Genomic DNA, 20,121 nt, shown 5'->3' on the forward strand with positions numbered 1-20,121 from the left:
TAGGCAAATTCGATCAACGAAAAATGATCCTGCCAAGACAAAACAAAGTCCATGACAGAAGCTCGCAGCATATCCTCGAGAGTGTGTATCGTCCTCTCTGACTATCCATATGTCTCAGGATGATATGTTGTACTCATACCCAGAGTGGTACCTAACGCTTGCTGAAAACTACCCAAAATCATGAGGTAAATCACGGATCCCAGTCACTAATGATACTCAATGTTACACCATGGAATCTCACAATCTCCTGGATGTATAAGCTTGTCATGCGATCATATGGATGCTATAATGTCCCGGTTCTATTTTTACAAGATTAAAATAATTAAATGGTTAAAGATGGATTAGAGACTTAATTTGGATTAAATTGGACAATTTTTGGATTTTTGGCCAAGGACAGTTCGGAGGGTCCGAACCCATGATCGGAGGGTCCGAACCCTTCGGAGACACAGTTTAAGGATCGGAGGCTACGGTGAGTTTGGAGCGTCCAAACGCAGTTAGGCCATGCAACTGGTGAGGTGTCATTGCTGAACAGACACGCAGCAGTTCGGAGACTTCGAAGTCGAGATCGGAGCATCCGAACTGTGCATGCAGTTACGTGGTCTGCATGCAGAGATCGAAGAGTCCGAACTCCCGATCGAAGCGTCCGATCTCCGCCTATAAATAGGGGTTCCGAGGGTCTCATTTCTCACAACTTTCCAAACCATTTCTCTCGGTTTTAGCTTAGTTTTGAGGCTTTTGGGTCATTCATTGGCTGGTTTGGGGTGTTGACAAGGTGCTCCGGAGTCGCAGCAGAGTGGTGCCCAAGTTCTGCGGCAGTCGTCATCAGTGGGCTGATGACGTACGAAGATATAGCTCAGGCCCCTTATAGTAAATAGGGAGTATGCTATAGCTTAGTTAAGACTTTTAGAATAAGATTATGATGCATGAGTATTTTGCATTGTAGTGCAGACTATAGACTTGGACATAGAGCTGGTGTAGCTTGCCTAGTAGAATTGAGGTACGAAAGTACTGTTCGAGATACCCAGACTGAGTATGTATATATTATGTGTTTGCATGGATTATTTGATTATATGACATGATTTTATCTTCATATACCTGTCATGACTGCATGTTTTATACATGAGCATATTGATCTTTTATCTTTGAGATATCCAGTAGTAGTAGGGCGCTCACCCTACGAGTAGTGGATGGTTGGATACGTATGTCTTGTGTCAGGTCACCGTTATGGTTGGACACTTGTACTAGTATCAGGTCATCATTATCCACTGGGTATAGGAGACACCTCCTGATGCGACGGCGCAACATGCTATATACCCTGGACCCGGTTTATGAGCTTGTTTCTTGACCTGAGAGTCTTGGTAATTAGTACATTTGCATACATGCACATATAATATAGTATATTCATACTCTCGTACTGAGCGTTTTATGCTCACGTACTCGTACTGTTGTTTCTGGAAACTAAATAAAAACCCAAAGGTTTCTTCATATTTTTGAAATTTCTCAAACCGAGTTTGAAGTGAAGAAAGAGCTTGATCAATTATAAATTAGAAGTAATTATAACTTGAAAAGATTCCTTAGGAGATTGAGCTACCTCTTCACTATTGATCTCATCAAATTGTCTCTTTCTTCGAATGATGCACTTTTCTCGGAAAACTGGTTCAATTCCCATTTCACTTGCAATATGCTCGGCTTCAACCAAGGCTTGATCAAATCCAGATTCTCTGAACTCTTGGAGAAAAGAAATAAGACTCTTCAACTGTCTAATAGCAACATCAATGTCCATATTTTCTGTGTGTGTTTGCTTTTTATTCTCGCTTCTGAATTCTGATGTGTTCTTGGTGAAAAATAAAGAATTGCATGATGTTGGCCCGTTGGGACTTTGGAAAGAAAGAAGGCTTATAAAATTTATGGGCTTATTTAAAATGGGCTAGCTATCATATTAATGATTTTTTTTAAGATTTTGGTGCCCCAAAATTTGTTGGGCTTGAGGCACTCACTTCATTTATTACATTAAAGGTTCGGGCCTGATGCACGGACCCCATTTCAGTCGATGTGTGTTACACCGGCCTCACCTTTAGTTGGCTTTATATGGCTTGAGTTAAACACAACTAATAATGCACCACACAAAACTTTATATAACTAGCTTTGAAAAAAAAACTTTATATAAGTAATATACCGAAGAGTTTTCAAAGTAATGTGGAAGAAAGCCCCTCTACTAATCTTATAACCATTATGAACTATATGTTAACGTGCTTTAATTGCCTAACATTGAAATTAATTTTCTCATTCACCTTAAATTGATTTTGAACAAATTAATATTTAAAAGTATATACTCAAACTTACATTATAATTTCAAGTCAATTTCGCATTTTATTGGACGAGATAACTCAAATTAACTATCAAATATTAACTGGGCCCAAACAAACATTTCCAACAGATTAGTTGGACAAAACTTGACACTTAGCGCGCAGAGATTGTATGCAATTGGCAATACTTATATATAATTTGCTCGAACGTAATCAATTGATTAACTTGGACTTAAACGCCAATTATATGTACAACACGGATTTGTCAATGCCGCCCCATTCGAACACTATCTGAATGGAGGATCCAACGACTATTTTTTTTTTGCACGCAAAAAAAAAAAAAACCCGTTGAATGTAGCACATGTGCAATGTCCATATACTAATATCAATTAACCGCACAACACCCTGTTTGCCTTTAGGGCGGACAATGAATCCGTGCATAAGAACTTCAAAATCATCTATAACTATAATACCTTATACTGTTTTATATTTTCCATACACTTTAGAATCGAGAAAAATATTTTTTAATATAAAATATTTTACACATGCAAAGTGTGTGCATTTTTCACTAGTAACTATAATACCTTATACTGTTATATATTTTCCAAACACTTTAGAATTGAGAAAATATTTTTTAATATTTATATACACTTTTGAATTTTTAAATAATCTATTATCCCTAATACACATATTATACATTTAAAAATAAAAAATTTCTAAATAATTTAAAAATATGAAAAATTTATATTATTTTAATATAATATATACAATTTGTAAATATATTATGTAACTATAATTTTTTTCCCATGTATCTACATATAATGTACTGATATGTAAATTGTGTAAAGTTAGCGATCACATCTAAAACCATCAATTTAGGTTAGACTCATCGAGTTAGGCCTTCTTACACCCATTATTTAAGACTTTAAGTGGGTTGTGTTTAATTTTTCCATCTATTTAAAAGACAAGCCTAAATGGACCAGCTCGTGCGGGCCGTAGATCAAGGCGAACTGGCCCACGAGTCTGGAAAATTAATTTTTTAAAAACAATTTGTACATTATGAATTTATAGTGATTATACATTTTTTTTAGTAACAATTGTGAATTTTTTGTATCAATTACTTTATATAAAATGTATAAGTGTGAAATCAATATTTAAGAATTTTATTAATATTTTTTATAAATAGTTATTTATGAAATGAAAATTTTAAGTAATTATAATTGTTTTTTAATATTTATTTTTTTGGGCCAGTCCGCCTAATCCGAAATCCACCTTGGTTTGGGTTGGGTTGGAGATTTTCAGCGTTGTCGAGATAGTTAATTAGCTCGTCCTCACCCTATCAAATGATGGATTTTTGATGAGTCGACCCGCCCTTCAATGGATTAACTCGTCTAACAGCTCTTATCACATCACATGCTAATAAATTGCATAAATGATGATAATCTAGTAAGATTAAGGTAGGGTAATTCGGGCCCAATCCGCCAAGGGTGTCAAAATGAACCCAATGCACCAAGATGATATGAGCCGACCTGAAAAATTTTGGGGTAAGGGTTGGGGGTTTTTGGGTTTGGGTTGACCCAAAAGCAAACCCGTAAAAAATTAATCAAGTTCGGGTTGGGTTCGGGTCAACCCGGGTTGATCCGAGATGACCCGAAACTTTTATTATTATTATTATTATTATTTTTATATAAAATTAAGAACGATTTGCTATACTTTTATATGTTGTATATTTGAAAAAAAAATTATTGTAAATTGATATAATAGATTTCGTTATTTAATGTTTATTTTGAATTATTTTGATTTTTTAAAATAATTTTTTATTTTTTGAAATAATTATACTTTAAATTTTTTACAGCTTCAAATTACGGGTGGCAAAAATTTCCGAAATCCCGACAATCCCGAATCCCATCCCATTCTCGTCCCGAAAAAATCCCTACCTGACATTTTTCCGACCCGAACTTTTGGGATTTTTCCCGTCCCGATTAATATCGGAAGAGGAGTCGGGAAAAAAACCTTATCCCGACGGGATTTCCGACCCGTCCCGAAATAATATAATAATATATTTTATTAATAATTTTATTAATATATGGAGATAAATATTATTATGTTTCTGTAGTGACCCTGCAATGAATCACCTCCTAACTGACAACTAATATCATGCATTAAATTTAATAAAGCAAGAATGCTTAACAGAGTAAAACGTGCGGAAACATAATCCATAATTTACATATCAGCTTAGTAAAACAAATCCAGACTTAATATTGTAGTGATACAACCATATCGAAAAGCTTAAAAGTAAACATTATACAGCTATATTGAATCCTGCTGTATAACTTCTCAAGACTCCTGCTCCCTAGTCCTTCCTCGAACTACCAGCTCCGTCTATCCTGCGACCTGCCCCGTGGAATAGGGTGTCCAAGATAACAACTAGGACGTGAGCGCTAACGCCCAGTACATAAACATGAGTACACGTATATATATGATGCATGCAACATGATGACTGGTAAATGGTCATTTGAAAAGTCATGCTCAGTACCGGTGCCACATGAGTGCTGCCACCGCACGGATCAACCTCTGGGTGCAACTACACTCGTCTAGTACACTAGAGTAGTCAGACATACATGTCCCCGCCATCGCGGTATTCTCATTGACAGACTATCGAATATAGAGCTGAGCGGCTCTATAATCAGGTATAACAAGGTATAGACTCAACGTGTATGTGCACATGATATATGAATATATAAAGCGATAAAACATACATCATGCCACATAATAATGCCAAATAAATGCAACATATAAACATGTATACTCGCTGACAATCTCAGTTAATGTGTACGTACATCTAGGCTAGTTCAAGTCTAGTAGAATCCTAGGTTCCAAGCCTATATTCAAAAGTTCACCGTATCACTACACAAGTTCTATAAGCCTTAACTAAGCTAATAAGTACTCCCAAAACTTAAATAGATTCCCGGACCATACCTTCGTCCGTAGTAAGCTCTTTGATGTCGCTGACTCTGGATGACTATAACAACTTCTTTGTTATTCCAGAATCTCACTATTACCGATAGGGCCCTCTGTATAACGCTTACTATAAACTGAACACTCGGAATACTTCATTTATATCTAATTTCTCGTCCAAATGGCCCTATTTATAGGCAAAATATGCCGGAGTTCGGACCCTCCGAACCTGCATGCCCGACACTTGTCAAAAATCGCGGATTAGTCATCTAACATCGCTGGCTGAGGGCGTTCGGAGCCTCCGAACTGGCTGGGATTCAAAGCCCCCGAACTGGCTGGGTTCGGAGCCTCCGAACCGGGTCGGAGCCTCCGATCCGGCCCAAATACAAAAGCCCAAATTTTGCTTCTGAAGTCCAATTAAGCCCCGAAATTGGTTAATTACTAACCCTTAATCATGTTTATCATATTATTATTATCTTAAAATAGGTTCTGAGTTACTACAGTTTCAACCCATATAACAATTAAATGTGGATTTAATTCGCATAATTTTTATTGTTGGAACGATCGAATCGTGAAATCACGAAATGAAATTTTATTATTGTGTGTTTTTAATAAAAATAAATTAATAATTTAATTAATTCATATTTATAATTATCTAATGAGAACAAATATGTAGAACAAAAGATCAATTTGACTATCTATTTAACAAAATTTATTGGCTAATTGTATCCGAATATTTTATTAATAATTACGCGATGCACTTCTTTTTCTTACCAAAACCTTGAAGCATTATTTGGAATATATCCGGAATATTTTAATATTATATGTTTTAAGTTGGGTAGGAGGGTTACGGGACGGGTCCCGACCCTATTCCACCCCTACTTCAAATTTAAATTATATGCAAGTTTAGATTTTGCTATTATGTGTTTAAATTAAATATTACATTATTATTGTGTGTTTCGAATGTTTATTTAATTATTTTGTTAAAAAATAAAAAATAAAATCGGGTTGGTTCAGGGTGATCGTGATAGTCGGTTTAAGCGAGTTCGGGTTGGTCATTTTTGGGTTGATTCGGGTTCGAGTCAGATTCGAGTTGAGAAATTTTTAAATAATATTTTCGTCAACCTGACCCGAACCCATCCGACCCACTCGAATCAACACCGCCTTATTTTCCACCTCAATTCTGATCGGATAAAAAATTGGAAATGGGTACCTTATTACGCTAATTGAGATCCTATCTATAAAGACACCGTCTCAATGCAGATTTAAGAGTTGAGACCTATCATCAATACATGTGAGTTTCACTATATTTTCAGTGAACCCTACAAATATTGATAAATTTTTACCTTTAAATACATAATTGAGATAGTAGCTGTAAAAATAGGATGAAATTATCCTATGAGTACCTATTATTTCACTCGACTCGAAAAACCCCAAATTATTCCTACAATGACTGAACGCGGTCCCCAAACTTTACAATATTTGTAAAGCACCCCCAAAATATTTCCCTGGGACCCATTTATTAATGATAATGATAATATCCCAATCTACGACTGCCGCCGCCGCAACTCCTCAAGAACAACAGGCCGAATCTATATTACAGACTCCATATATAATTTGAGCGGCGGAGGCAGGAAGAGATGGGGAATCCCAAGCAGAAATGGACCTCCGAAGAGGAGGAAGCGCTGCGAGCCGGAGTGGCGAAGCACGGCGCCGGAAAGTGGAAGAATATTCAAAGAGACCCTGAATTCAACCACCTCCTGTTTGCTCGCTCCAACATCGATCTCAAGGTACACAGCATTTACTTAAATTAATGTATGTGGCGCCGTAGTGCGAGTATTCGTCACCATTGTATAACAGTATAAGTTTTCAATTGAATTTATTGTTGTAAATTGTATTTTGTGCTCGTGTGGACATTTTTTTACCAGTTTATGGTAGTTATTTTGAACTCTTGTAGCTTTTTTTTTTTAATGAGCTTATAGGGGTTCTTAAGTAAAGTCTAAAATTGTAGTTTATTGTGAATTTGTATGGTGATGCATATGAAGAAGTGAAAGAAAAAAACTGAGTTTAGATTAGTATATTTGGCCCGCTTTATTATGTTGAAATTTTTTTTGTTGGTATGTTTCAGTGAGTACCTCCATTTACTTTACACTGATTACATTGGTAATATGACACTCTTGTAATGAATTTATTGGGGTTGTTAAGTAAAGTCTCAAAATTGTAGTTTATTGTGGATTTGTATGGTGATGTATCTGAAGAAGTGGAAGAAAAAACTGTATTTATATTAGTATATGTTATGTGGCCCGCTTTTTACGTTGAAATTTTTTTTGTGGGTATGTTTCAGTGAGTAGCTCCATGAACTTTACACTGATTTACGTTGGTAATTATGACACCATTGTAATGATGAAAAGGTTATTATAATTTTTTAGCAAAGAAACGGGTAAATTGCATTTGAGAGTATTGCTCAGCGAACCATTATATTTTCTTTGTGATTATATTAAACTAGAACATCAGATGAAGCTATAAGAATGACGTTCTTATTAGAATATCTTCTCAGTTCTCACTGTCTATCAGTTTTTCTGGATTGATAAATTCTCTCTCCCTCCCCTTCTCCCTCTTGTAGTCCCTACAAATTTCGGCTGCTATTACTCCATGTAGCCTAAGATACACATGTCCCGTGCTAATTTATACACTATAAGCCAAAGCTTACTTTATTGCCGGTCATATAATTTGTTTGAAGCCTCACACTTTTAAACCAAATATTAGACAATTATGACTATCATATTGGCTTTCTCATGCAGGATAAGTGGAGGAATTTGAGCGTTGCAAATGGCCAAGGTCTAAGAGATAAATCGAAGACACCGAAAGTGAAGGCAAATCCTGACACTCCGGCTACTCCATTGCCCGTTGCGCAGACTCCTGCATCTTTCACTCCATTATCACAGGATGCACCACTGGATGTACCGATGGTTGATTCTGCAAAGCCGTTATCTGAAGGAAATAGTGCCTCCAAGTTAGTGTTTTGTCAGATATTGCTATGCTAAATATTGTATTATCAAAATCATGTTGAGCCTGTTATTTGTAAATATTATTATCTTCCTCCTCCCTTTTATTTGAGGCATGTGACATTATTACTTTGTTCTCACTTCTCAGGTACAATGCCATGATATATGAGGCATTGTCTACTCTCAAGGAGCCAAATGGATCAGATTCAAGCACGATTGCTAATTTCATTGAGGTCTGGTTATTTCTTATCAGCGATTTGTCGTTGTAAAGTTCGAGGGATGTTTACACAATTTGGAGAGGGGATAGGGGTGATGCAGTTTATTATTATTATTTTTGTTGGGGTGGGGCGGGGTGGGGAAGACGAAAGTTGAATGTTAGAAAAAAAATATACGTGAAAATTGAATTTCATTGAGGAGGTATGGCTCTCCCTTACTAGTTACCAAGTAGTTCATCATGAATTTGCATTTTGAGAACTATCACATTAGAGAAAGAAAAGGGTATCCTCAATATAGTTTTACATATCTAGAGATGTATTAGTGGCATTCATTGATGATTCAAAGTGTTAGAAGCTGCAGTATGCAAATGAATTGGCAGCCACAGAATTTCATTGAGAAGGTATGGCTCTCCGGTAGTAGCTACCAAATAGTTCATTATGAACTCACTTCTTGAGAACTAATCACTTTAGAGAAAGAAAAGGGTATCCTCAAGATAGTTTTACATATCCAGAGATGTATTAGTGGCATTCATTGATGATCCAAGGTGCTAAAAGCTGCAGTATGCAAATGAATTGGCAGCCACAGTTATTTCTAGAAGTAAAACACATATAATACACCACAACACGAGTATTTACTTGATAATGACATGTCCTTACCATAAATAAGGTTGCAGTTGAGCTGTAGTTTTTAGCTTCATCTTTTGAGGGATGGTGTTCTTGATGTTTATATTTTGAATTATTTATGATTTTGGTGGCTTCATCAGGAATCATAACAGCTGCACGTATTTCTTCTCTAGTGTATCTGTGTTTTTCCTACACTTCCTTTTAAATCCCTGTGGATTATTTTTGATGCAAACTTTATCATGATCCCCATGCTAACTATCTAAATATAGCATCTTGTAGGAGTTTCTCTGATATGTTTTTTTGTCTGCCAGCTAACCATATGTGATGCTCTCCGCAGAAGTCTTTCATAAGATTAAATTTCACATAGGATAACTTTCCATTTTTTTATGACTTGTGATTTATAACAGTCTTGATGGAAAACCTTGATTCTAAACTGATTAGAACTCGGAAGACTGCTTCTAATCTTTATAAAATAATAATGAAACTGTGTGTTGTGACATAAAGTTTACGTGTTTTCGAATTTCAAGTCTTTCAACTGATGCAGCATACCTCAACTGCACTCTCTGTTTTTATATTATATCTGGAAGATGACTTGGCCTGGCCGTATGAATTTAAAAATTTTTGGTGTTTCATAGCTTATTTGTGAATCAGAAGAAAAAAGGCTTTTTAATTTGGATACTTTTGGTAGCTTGATCATACTGATTGTGCGCATGAACAAGATATGTTGTGGTATATTGGTGGTATATTGATATTTAGCAACTCATTGTCAAATGCTACAGTGTCTTTTGCATTGTGTTTAACATTATTATACTCCTTACTTATATTTCGTGTCCAAAAGACTTAAGATTTTTCTGTTTTGAGTGATTCATTCAGCAAAGGCAAGAGGTTCCACAAAATTTCAAACGGGTTCTGAGTTCTAGATTAAGGAGGCTTGTTCTTCAAGACAAACTTGAAAAGGTGAAATTTTTTCTCGATTCTACAATGCAATGCAGGTCATAGTCGTTCCTTTTTCGTACTTATCCCTATCTTGTATAGAACTTGTGTTCTGTATGCATGATTGGGTCTACATTTTTTATGTATTTCTTCTGGAGATTGTTTCGAATTGAATTCTGCCTTTTAATTATTGGTGGTGGTTAAATGATTCATTGCTTGTTTTAATGATTAAGTTACTGGTTAAACGAGATTTTATACCATGTTCTTCTCTATGAGGACTGCAAACGTCATTTTTAATATATCAGATTATTTGACTTGGTTGCAGTTTCCATAACTGGTTTGGACATAGTTCTTGAATTGTTACTTTGGAAAATTGTGCTAAATAAACGGCTCGCTCGATTATATAGCATTTAGACACCCGTACTTTAGTATGTTGATTACCTTTGCAAAATTATTGAAAGGAAACCGAGGTAAAAATGATAAAGCCGAGCTGTTTTATATCTTGTTCTCTTTTCTGATAATCCATTCTCAATTCTGGCTTAACTATTCAAATTATTGCTAGATTTCCTTGCTCTTGGTTGGATTTCCACTTTCTTTGTTAAACGCTTAAATTGTAAATGATGCCACAGATCTAATTACTCAACATCATGCCTTGCTATTTGAAAATAGATCGATATATCCAGAACCAGGAATGTCATGGAAGCATTCTGAGTGTTTTTTTTCCTTTCAAAAACCCAAGTTTTATGTGAAAAACATTAAATCATGCTTGCATCTGTCTAATCTTCTATGTTCCAAATGCAGGTTCAGAATTGTTACAGAATGAAAAGAGATGCACTACCAGACATGAGAACACCCACCGTGGGACTGAAAGACTCACACCCTAGACAGATTCAGAGCATTGGATTACTAGGGGATACAGTTGAAGATGCAGCGAGGTCCACTGCTTTCAGAATTGCAGAGGCTGAAAATAAATCATTTGTAGCTGCTGAAGCCGCGAAGGAGGCAGAAAGGGTAGCAATGATGGCTGAAGATATGGAAGCCCTCCTGCAGTTTGCCACAGATTGTCTTGATCAATGTATTCCTTCAAACTCATCTTTCTTTTATCTTTCTCTTTCTTGCTATTATCTATCTTGGACAGTATCAAATATTACATATGGTGGTGATGACGCGATTGAAATATTTTATACGCACAACAGTCTAGACATCATCAAAGAAATTTGGAATTGATTTGTGTTTTACACTTTGGCAGGTTTGCATGGTGAGCTTTTGCTGATTGCGTAGCATCTGCATTGCATCTCACCAAAGAAACTATACTTCTATGAAGAAATTTGTAGATCGATCTGTTACTTAGCTGCGATATGTTCTGGAGCTGGAGTAAATAGGAGCTAAGTTCGCCAAGGGTGTTAGCATATTGTAAGGTGAACTTGAAAGGTAAGAAAATGCTGGTTCTGATTCAGAGAATGAACCAACTTTGTATAACTCAATTGGATTCTTAGATATGTTAATAATACTGTAAGTAAAAAAAAAAAATTTGAAGTGAGTGACATTACATGAACAGAAGGTTAAGTTTTAACTTGATACAACTTTATCATCAAATAATTTTGGATTGTAAATTATGCCATTTGGATGGAAGCATTCCATTTAACTTGTTATACGTGTACACCCAGATTGTTCCCATTTGGATGGAAGCATTCCATTTTAAGAGTAGATTTTAAAAGATGGATCAGGAATTGGTCTGAAATAATATAAATTTAAAATATTTCGTTTTGATTTTAAAAGCAATTTTAAAATTGTTTAAAAGAATTTCAGATTTAAGGATTCGAAGTTCGAACAAGTGGATTTGGATTTGAAATCTAAATTATCGAATCATTTCTCATCCAAAACATGGTTGAAATTTACTCGATCTCTGCTTGTGAAAAAGGAAGATAACCATGGGTCCATGAGTATGGCGTCGAATTAGATATTGACTTATATATGTCGGGGAATATATTTCCCAATAGGTGAAATATGATAAGTTAGATCCTACCTATACAGGCACTGCCTTGAGGTAGATTTAACGGTGTACATTTATCAATAAATGTGGGATTCATTATTTTTAGTGGACCCCACATGTATTGATAAATGAAAACTCTTAGATCTATCATGAGGTTAATACCTGTATATGTAGGTTGAAATGAACCGTGAAATAGAATGCATGAAGATCTCATGGTCATGGATATATTTGTGAGACGAGTTCGGTCCATATTTTAATGGAAAGTAATATAATTAGCAATAAAAAATAATATTTTTTATGGTTCGTTTCGTCTCATAAAATTAATGTGTGAGACCTTCCAATTAGCTTATTTTTCCGAGTGAATCCTCCTTGTATCTTCCTTGATCATCACTCACAGCCACAGGAGCAAGTATCTTAGACCTTAGCTTCTTACGAACGCACAAAAAGTTCATTTGCACAACTTATTTTCAGACCCTTTTGTTCTCACTGACGCACCAGAAATATATGAAGGCGACTAGCTTCTTTGAAAAGCCTCAACGTGAACACCACTAGCCAACTCAGTTAACTGAAATAAGAAACACCTACAAACTTTCTTGCTTGGATTTTCACTAGCCAACTCAGGTAACTTAAATAAGAAACACACAAACTTTCTAGCTTGATTTTTCATTAACTTTAATACATATATGCATGCTTGTCCAAATACAAATTTAAGGAAAACTAGTAATGGAAATTCCTAATTGATCTAATAAAATCCTACTCTATCCAAGGGAAAAAAATACAATAGAATGTATTTCCAATAATCTCCAACACATATTACACGCCCCAATGAAGAAAAATCCCAACAAATGTTGAATTTGGGCCCTCCAAAAACACACTACCTCCTCTTCAAAGCATGATGTAATAAATCCTATACGTAAACAGTGGGAGAACTAAAAACCACACCACAACGATATTCCTAAAGTTTCAAGCCAATTGTAGCTAAAATATCAGTTGTCTCTTCATTCATTTTATATCATCTAGACCACATCCTTTTCTTGCTATCCCTTTCCTTAATCTCTTGAACTGGATCTCTGCTAGTTACCTTTCGAACCAATGGCCTTTGTGCAGGGGCAATTGGCTTGCTCATTCTTGAAACCCTGGCAAATTGTTTGGGTGGATCCGAATGCCTCCCTTTGCTGTCAACAACTGGAGTTCGTACTACAACTTTGTTCTCAACTTCACTGTGACTTGAAAATCTCTTCTTTCGAACTTCATGAAGAAGAGAGTCGTTTTCCTTCACCATAACAGGTGGCGCCTGAATGACTTGGCTGTTCATTGAATTTGTACTTCTTAAGATACGATGCTCAGCCTCATTCATGACCTCATCTCTTGTCACTTGTTTGGCTTCAACAGGGGTGGATTTCAACAAATTGGAAGATTCAGAGATCATCATAGATTCTAGCTGTTTTTCTCGCTCTCTTAACTTGTCTTCAAGCTCTTTAATCTGCCATTAGCATAGAAATTCATTCATTCAGCCTCGTTGACTAAGGAACTGGCAATATGTATCCAACAAATCAACCGCTGTATTCAACTATGAAAACTAGAAAAGCGAAATGATCTTTGTCATAATAAAGTGGAAATTGATTTCTAGAAAACAAACACCTTTTGTTGAAATAAGAGAGACTCAGAATTCAGTTCGTGTTCTTTGAGCCCTCTCTCAAGTTCTTTGATCTAAAACGATGAGAAATTAAATTGTTACGTCTCGTTAGCTGAAATGAAATGTATTAGCAGGATAAACAAATAAGAACAAATAATGGAACCTTGTTCTGAAGAATTACTGAAGAAGACTTATTCTCTTGTGCTTGCTCTTGCAGCTTGGTCTCAAGTTCATTAACCTTCATCGAGTAGAATGAAAATTTAAAATAAACAAACTTCTATTATTTGACAAAAATGACAAAGTCACAAAGCCAACACACACTACATAATTTATGCATTTTCCATCGAAGTTATTTATTGCATGTAATGCCAAGGAAAGTGTACTGAAGGTTTCGATAAAAAGAACCTTCTTCTGGTACAATGTTGATTCGAGGCTTTCTCTTTCTTCGAGCTTGTTCTCCAAGCTCATTACCTTTACAAAGAAAAAAGAAAGAAAAATATATCAATTCAAAGACATGTTACCAAGTTTTTCAAGTTATTTTATATACTTCCAATTTACAAACTGAAAGTAAAACAGTTACCTTCAGTTGAAGTTTGGCAGAAATTTCCTCCTTCTCTTTGATACTCTCGGAAAGATGTAAAATTTGTCTCTCGGATTGGCATTGCAACGACGTCTTGAACTCAACTTGGGTTTCTAATTCTTTTATTTTTTCTAGATGATTTTTGTAAATCTGATCCTTACCTTTAGCTTTAGTCTCTAGGTTTTGTAAGTTGTCCTCGAGCTTTTTCAGAGATTCGTCTTTGAACTTAGATTCTTGCCTGGCTTTATCAAGCTACAGAAAAAGAAAATTGTAAATGGAGAAGATTAGAGTTCTCTGAATTCAAGAGAATTTTAGGAAAAGATAATTGATAAATAATAGGAAATCTGTTACAACGATAGAAGCAAAAGTATACCATCATTTTCAACTTATGAATCTCTCCAGTATCAATTTGCTTTCTAGCTGGACCCAACTCAACTCCTCTTACTCGGGTTGCAAAGTTCAGAGAGCTCAAAGTTTCGCTGGAATCCCGATCGGAAGGACTGATTTGCACAAACATCAAAGTTTTTGAATCACCACCTAAAACATCGAGAAAACATTATAGTAGAAAAAAGAGTAGACACTTATCACCGATTAAAAAAAAGATAGACACTTGCAGAATTAGAAAACTGATGTCATCGTTTAAAAAAAAAAACAATGTTCAAATTTGTTGTTACCTAAGGAATCCTGTAATAAATGTGTTAGCTTGGAGTTCCTGAAAGCAATAACCATAAGATAATAGTCAAGTCAGGTAAGATTTACAATGAAATATCATAATCAAGATGATACACGCGATTAAAGTGGACTAACCTGTATGGAATGTGGCTACTTTTATTTGCCAAAGCAGATATCACATCTCCAAGTGCCGAAAGTGACCTATTGATGTTTTGAGCTTCCTTGAGCCGATCACCTTGGACTTCAGTCTTGGCTAGCCGCTCACTTCCTGCCAAGTCCACAAGCCAAAGTTTGCTTCTAGTGCACTCTCCTGTGATCAAGTTTTTGGCTCTTACCATTATGCAAAGCATGCTGAGGAAAAAGGAAATATATTATTCGAAAAAATCATGCAGATTTCATTAAAGAAGAGTATGGCCACACTAGACTTTGGACCACTGCAGTAATAAAAGCTTCAGTCGATGACAGTGATATGAATCAAGTATCAATGGTAAAACAGTTCAATAGGCACATTTTGCATGCTATGCAATAATTGTAAAGCAACAAACAAAAAGGATAGAAAAATCTTTACCAGTGGGAACGACTACTATGCTCGTTGACATTATTTGATCCAGTGGCGCGAGCGCTGCTTCCAGCTTGGAGCACACTCCATACTTCTGTTATACTCTCCACTTTGGCTTCCACAATGCCCGGGATATGGTGGCATCCTTCTGAAGCTTGTTTTATCTCTAATCTACCATAATTTCACATAAAAAAATTGATATATCAATTAAATCCATGTGATATTCATATATTATGAAGATGAGAAACAGAAATTTACTTTTTGGATGTTTCTGTAGCAAGTAAGTCTCTTATTTGTTCATTGTAGACTTCAAGAACACTCACTGAAATGCTATAAGAGTAAGTGTCGCTCCTCTCACTGGCAATTTTAAACAATTCTTTTAAAGTTCGATAGTTAACACCACGATTAGCGTCAGTTCCTTCCATTGTGAATGTCTTGCCAGTTCCTGTTTGTCCGTAAGCAAATATACAGACATTGTATCCATCTAATACTGATATCACCACAGGCGAGGCATCAGCAAAAACATCAACTGTTTGAAAGAGAAGACAAGACTCATTAAAAAATTCACAAATTGCGACACTAATGTATCTCTACGAAATAGTTAACAACAGTTTTCACACATAATGACTCATCCATTATAAGAACTCAAGTGGCACACCTTGATCATCTTTTGGGGTGTAAACACGATCAAATTTGAAAGTTTTTTTTGTGGAACCACTAGTTAGAATTCCAAGTTCTCCATCCCCGGCAGCATCAAAATCCACCACTGACGCACATCCAGTTGTGACTTCTGTCTTGCTCAAAGGACGACATCTACAAAATACCCTGATATTTCCTGATATTTAAGAAAAAATGTGAGTGACCCCAAAAGGGAAGCATTCATATTTAACAGATATAATAAACAGGACAAAAAGAATAGTAATCGAACCTTTAGCTTCTTGCACTTGATTATATAGTTTCCGTCTCTTCAGTTGCTCTTCATTGTACTTCATTTTGAGATCTTCACACTGGGTAACTGCAAAGAGTGATCCTTATCCATAATTTCAAAGTTGTACAAAAGATTTCATAATTAAGTTTACAAAAACTTACCTAATGATTGAACAGCAAACATCATATTATTCAAGCCAGGAATGGAATCAACACATTCATGTGCCTCACTAGAAAGCTGAGAATGCTCTTGTTTCATCACCTACACAGCATGCCATTTTGACTTGCATCATACAAACAAAATTACATAAATTTTTACTACAAGACAAATGTTTCCTTCTGTACTTTAGTAGGGAAAAGTAACCTCTACTTTCTTCTTTAAAATATTGATTGCCATTGTCCATGTCTTCTTGTCTTGTTCATACTTGGTTGTAATGTCCCTTAACTCATCAGCTTGTTTCTTTATTGTATGATCTACAGTGAAGTCAAGGATTAAGAGCAGTTGCAAGGGCTCGAGTGAACATTTAGCAAAATCCTTCATTCACACATATCTGCAACCCAATATCGTCTATAGTGCATTGCATTTATGAATGCAGGTTAGGGTGCTATATTTAATGCAAACACATGAATCTGTAAAATTTAAGCTAAATAAGTAAGGCAAATTCACGGTCGATAACTTTTTAACCATACCAAGAAAATCTGTTTCAAACGTCTTATTGTCAAGCTCCATCCTAACTGTCTCTAGCTGGTCATTGGCATTAGTCAAAGACATCCATGATTGATAACATTCATCTGTTTTGCGTTGCAATTTATCTTTTAAGTCTTGTATATTTTTCTCATACTTGACAATCAAATTCTTCCTCATGAGTTTTTTCTGCAAGTGCCAAAGAACAAAAGTCAACAGTGAAAAGAAGCATTGTTGATACTGATAATCCAGGCATGCATTTAAATACATCAACCTGAGCTGATGTATATTCTATCTCACTTCCACAGTTGTTGCATACAAAATATCCACGATTCGCTTGACAGGCTGCAACACATGATGTAGCACAATTAAGTAAATTCATACATTTTACATGCAATGAATCCACTTACCTTAAAGGGATTAGGGGTAGGAAAAAATACCAGATCCCTTAGGTTGTTGCCTAATACAGATTCCACTAACTGTTGGGCTTCCAACTATGCCTTCAAACCTTAAGACAAGCACTCCATCATCTTTAATGGAAAATCTAGTATCGATTAATTGCAGAGGTTTATTGGCTCCAACAATTGCAAAGATATCAAAATCTGAAAGAATCTGATTGAGTAACATGTGTGAATCACTAAACAGGAAAAAAAGAAAAGAAAAGAAAAAAAACTTGCTAATTAACAAAGAACTGGATTTAAGAAGAAACAAACTTGCCTTTTCATCTTGCAAGAAGACATTAAATACTCGCATTCCTTTGGGCCCATTTACATTAATTATTTCCACAAAATGAAGATCAAGAAAGTAATCTCCAGGTGAAAGACCATTGAAGCTGTAACAAAAATTCCCCAATCGTGCTGACTGATATATAAATGGATAGTCCCCACCCTCGAATATAATATCCCCGGTTTGAAATGTATCACCCCCTTCAAAATACTTGTCATCTTGGAAACTAATATCGAATTCCGATCCAGTTGATGTCATGGCCCCAGCATTAATAAAGAGAACAATTTCCTCTGATTCAATAACATATTTTGCATGTAAGCCCAACACGATACCAAATATTTATGACAAACATGAAACCATATAAAATAAAATCAAAAGGCATAAAAAAAGGGAATGCAAGTGCACGAAAAATATTATTTTTCTAAGTTTTGTCCCCAATGTATATAAGATTCTTCCATGGCTAAAAATCTTGTGACCTTGAATAACACCACAATAGCATGATATGATAATCAGCTCCAGTTGCATCCACTAAATAAATCATATTAATTTCCATTCATATTTCAACCCGTTTAAAGCATGAATGATGTCGTAGAGTGAATTGATTTATTATTTATCATGATATCAAATAAAGGTTCCACCAAAATATTAGGAAACGACAATCCTCTCGGTTTTACCGAATGTTTTTCGAAATAATGTCACATACAAATGCCATAGAACCTAAACAACTGCCTAAGTTCACTAAATTCAGACAATCCCCAATATTTTTTAAAACACAAATCTAGGTAGCACACCGCCACAAAATAGAATCTTCGAGTTGAAAAAGAAAACATGTCCTAAAACTGCGACTTGATAAAGATAAAATCATCAGGAAAATGGAGCTTCAACGTTTTTTTATGGAAGAAATAGTGTATATATTGCTCAAATGCGGGAACTGAAAAGGCAACCTATTGAATTGGGATTCGTGAACCCATTTCGGACAAATCTTGAACCAGGATCACAGACCATAATATCGTCCAACGATTCCTCGGTTTCAGCTTCTTCCATAGCAAGAACTTCATTTTCTCGATCAGAACCTTTGGGATTTTCACAATCAAAACCCATGGAGAAAACAAACGGATCTGGCGCATCAATGTCTTGAATCTTCTCAAACGAGTGCATCTCGAAATTATCCATGTGATTTGGGGTGCGATTGCTTGAGGAATTGCGAATCTGTTGGGTGTCCGAACAGAAAATTGGAATTTCCTTTTGTGCAGAAAGAGAGTTTGAAATGAGTGTGAGATTTTGCGATTGAATTTCGAGAAATCGACCGTTGAGAGCTCAATCTAGTTGAATCTGGGGATAAAAGCAAACTCGCTCAATAACAATTATTCGAAAAGTGAGGGGGTAGTCTACAATTATTTATTAGGTACAAGATTTAACGGTGGTTGTTTTTTTTTTTAAAAAAAAAATTAAAAACTAAAGTAACGATCCGCCGATTTCTTCCCAGGATGACCAATCATGAAGTGGGAAGAGTGCGGAGATGTTTCTCATCCCCGTCTCAATTTTTACAAGTTTGAGATTATTTCAAGTAAATTTTGTGAAAGAGAAGTTTGTCTTCATCTCATACCTGCATTTTTAGTTGTGGAATTTTCTTTCCGCTCCAAGATACCGTTTGATATTATGAATGAGATATAAGATAAATGAATAATAATATGATGAAATGTGAATAAACAAGACATAAATATGAATAACATGTGGTTTTGTATATTTTTTATTTTGTAGGATTATTATGTTTATTATCTTAATCATCATTGTCAATTTCACACAATTTCATTCATCCTCCACTAATACCATGAGTTAATAGGTATTTGTCATCAAATCTACATTTAATGTTATACCGGGTCATGAGATATCATTGGGTTAACAAAAAAATGAGAAAAACATGGGATGAATAAAAATTTGTGTTTTATCCCACTACTACTCATGTACCAAACGGTACCCAATAGTATATATATATATATATATATATATATATATATATATATATATAATCGGAGGTTCGAATTCTCATCCTAGTTCCATGCTTACTTTGGATAACTTAATTTTTCTTACTCGATAAATAACCCCGAACGTATCCATGTACTGGACGATGCACGCGAGTACCCGAACACGTTAGTGAAATTGTCATCCATACTCTTTTTTTTTTTGGGTTAATTTTTTAATAAAATAAGAATAATCATACCTCTTTGCATGTGTTGCAATTCGAATAACTATCTAAACATGATTTTTTTTTATTAGAAATGATATAATAATCTAAATATAG

The 20,121-nt window shown here is 35.3% G+C and overlaps 2 protein-coding genes across 2 annotated transcripts; one reads left to right on the plus strand and one right to left on the minus strand.

Moving 5' to 3' along the window:
* The first annotated feature begins 6,802 nt into the window (after positions 1-6,802).
* LOC140887377 (telomere repeat-binding factor 4) lies at positions 6,803-11,695 on the plus strand. The gene is made up of 6 exons (XM_073294597.1): positions 6,803-7,054; positions 8,066-8,277; positions 8,418-8,502; positions 9,982-10,065; positions 10,843-11,116; positions 11,291-11,695. Exons 1-6 carry the CDS (start codon positions 6,905-6,907, stop codon positions 11,320-11,322), a joined length of 837 nt encoding a protein of 278 aa, XP_073150698.1. The 5' UTR covers positions 6,803-6,904; the 3' UTR covers positions 11,323-11,695.
* Positions 11,696-12,592: 897 nt separating this feature from the next.
* On the minus strand, positions 12,593-19,162 carry LOC140887388 (kinesin-like protein KIN-14R). The gene is made up of 19 exons (XM_073294608.1): positions 18,764-19,162; positions 17,811-18,109; positions 17,534-17,705; positions 17,368-17,438; positions 17,099-17,282; positions 16,773-16,882; positions 16,571-16,670; positions 16,410-16,496; positions 16,140-16,316; positions 15,740-16,010; positions 15,491-15,652; positions 15,058-15,273; positions 14,925-14,962; positions 14,624-14,787; positions 14,251-14,502; positions 14,076-14,141; positions 13,834-13,908; positions 13,676-13,744; positions 12,593-13,517 (listed from the first exon to the last, which is right to left on the minus strand). Exons 1-19 carry the CDS (start codon positions 18,990-18,992, stop codon positions 13,047-13,049), a joined length of 3,213 nt encoding a protein of 1,070 aa, XP_073150709.1. The 5' UTR covers positions 18,993-19,162; the 3' UTR covers positions 12,593-13,046.
* Positions 19,163-20,121: the final 959 nt, after the last annotated feature.

Source organism: Henckelia pumila, chromosome 3, assembly GCF_033568475.1.
Source record: "Henckelia pumila isolate YLH828 chromosome 3, ASM3356847v2, whole genome shotgun sequence".
Taxonomy (NCBI): Eukaryota; Viridiplantae; Streptophyta; class Magnoliopsida; order Lamiales; family Gesneriaceae; genus Henckelia; species Henckelia pumila.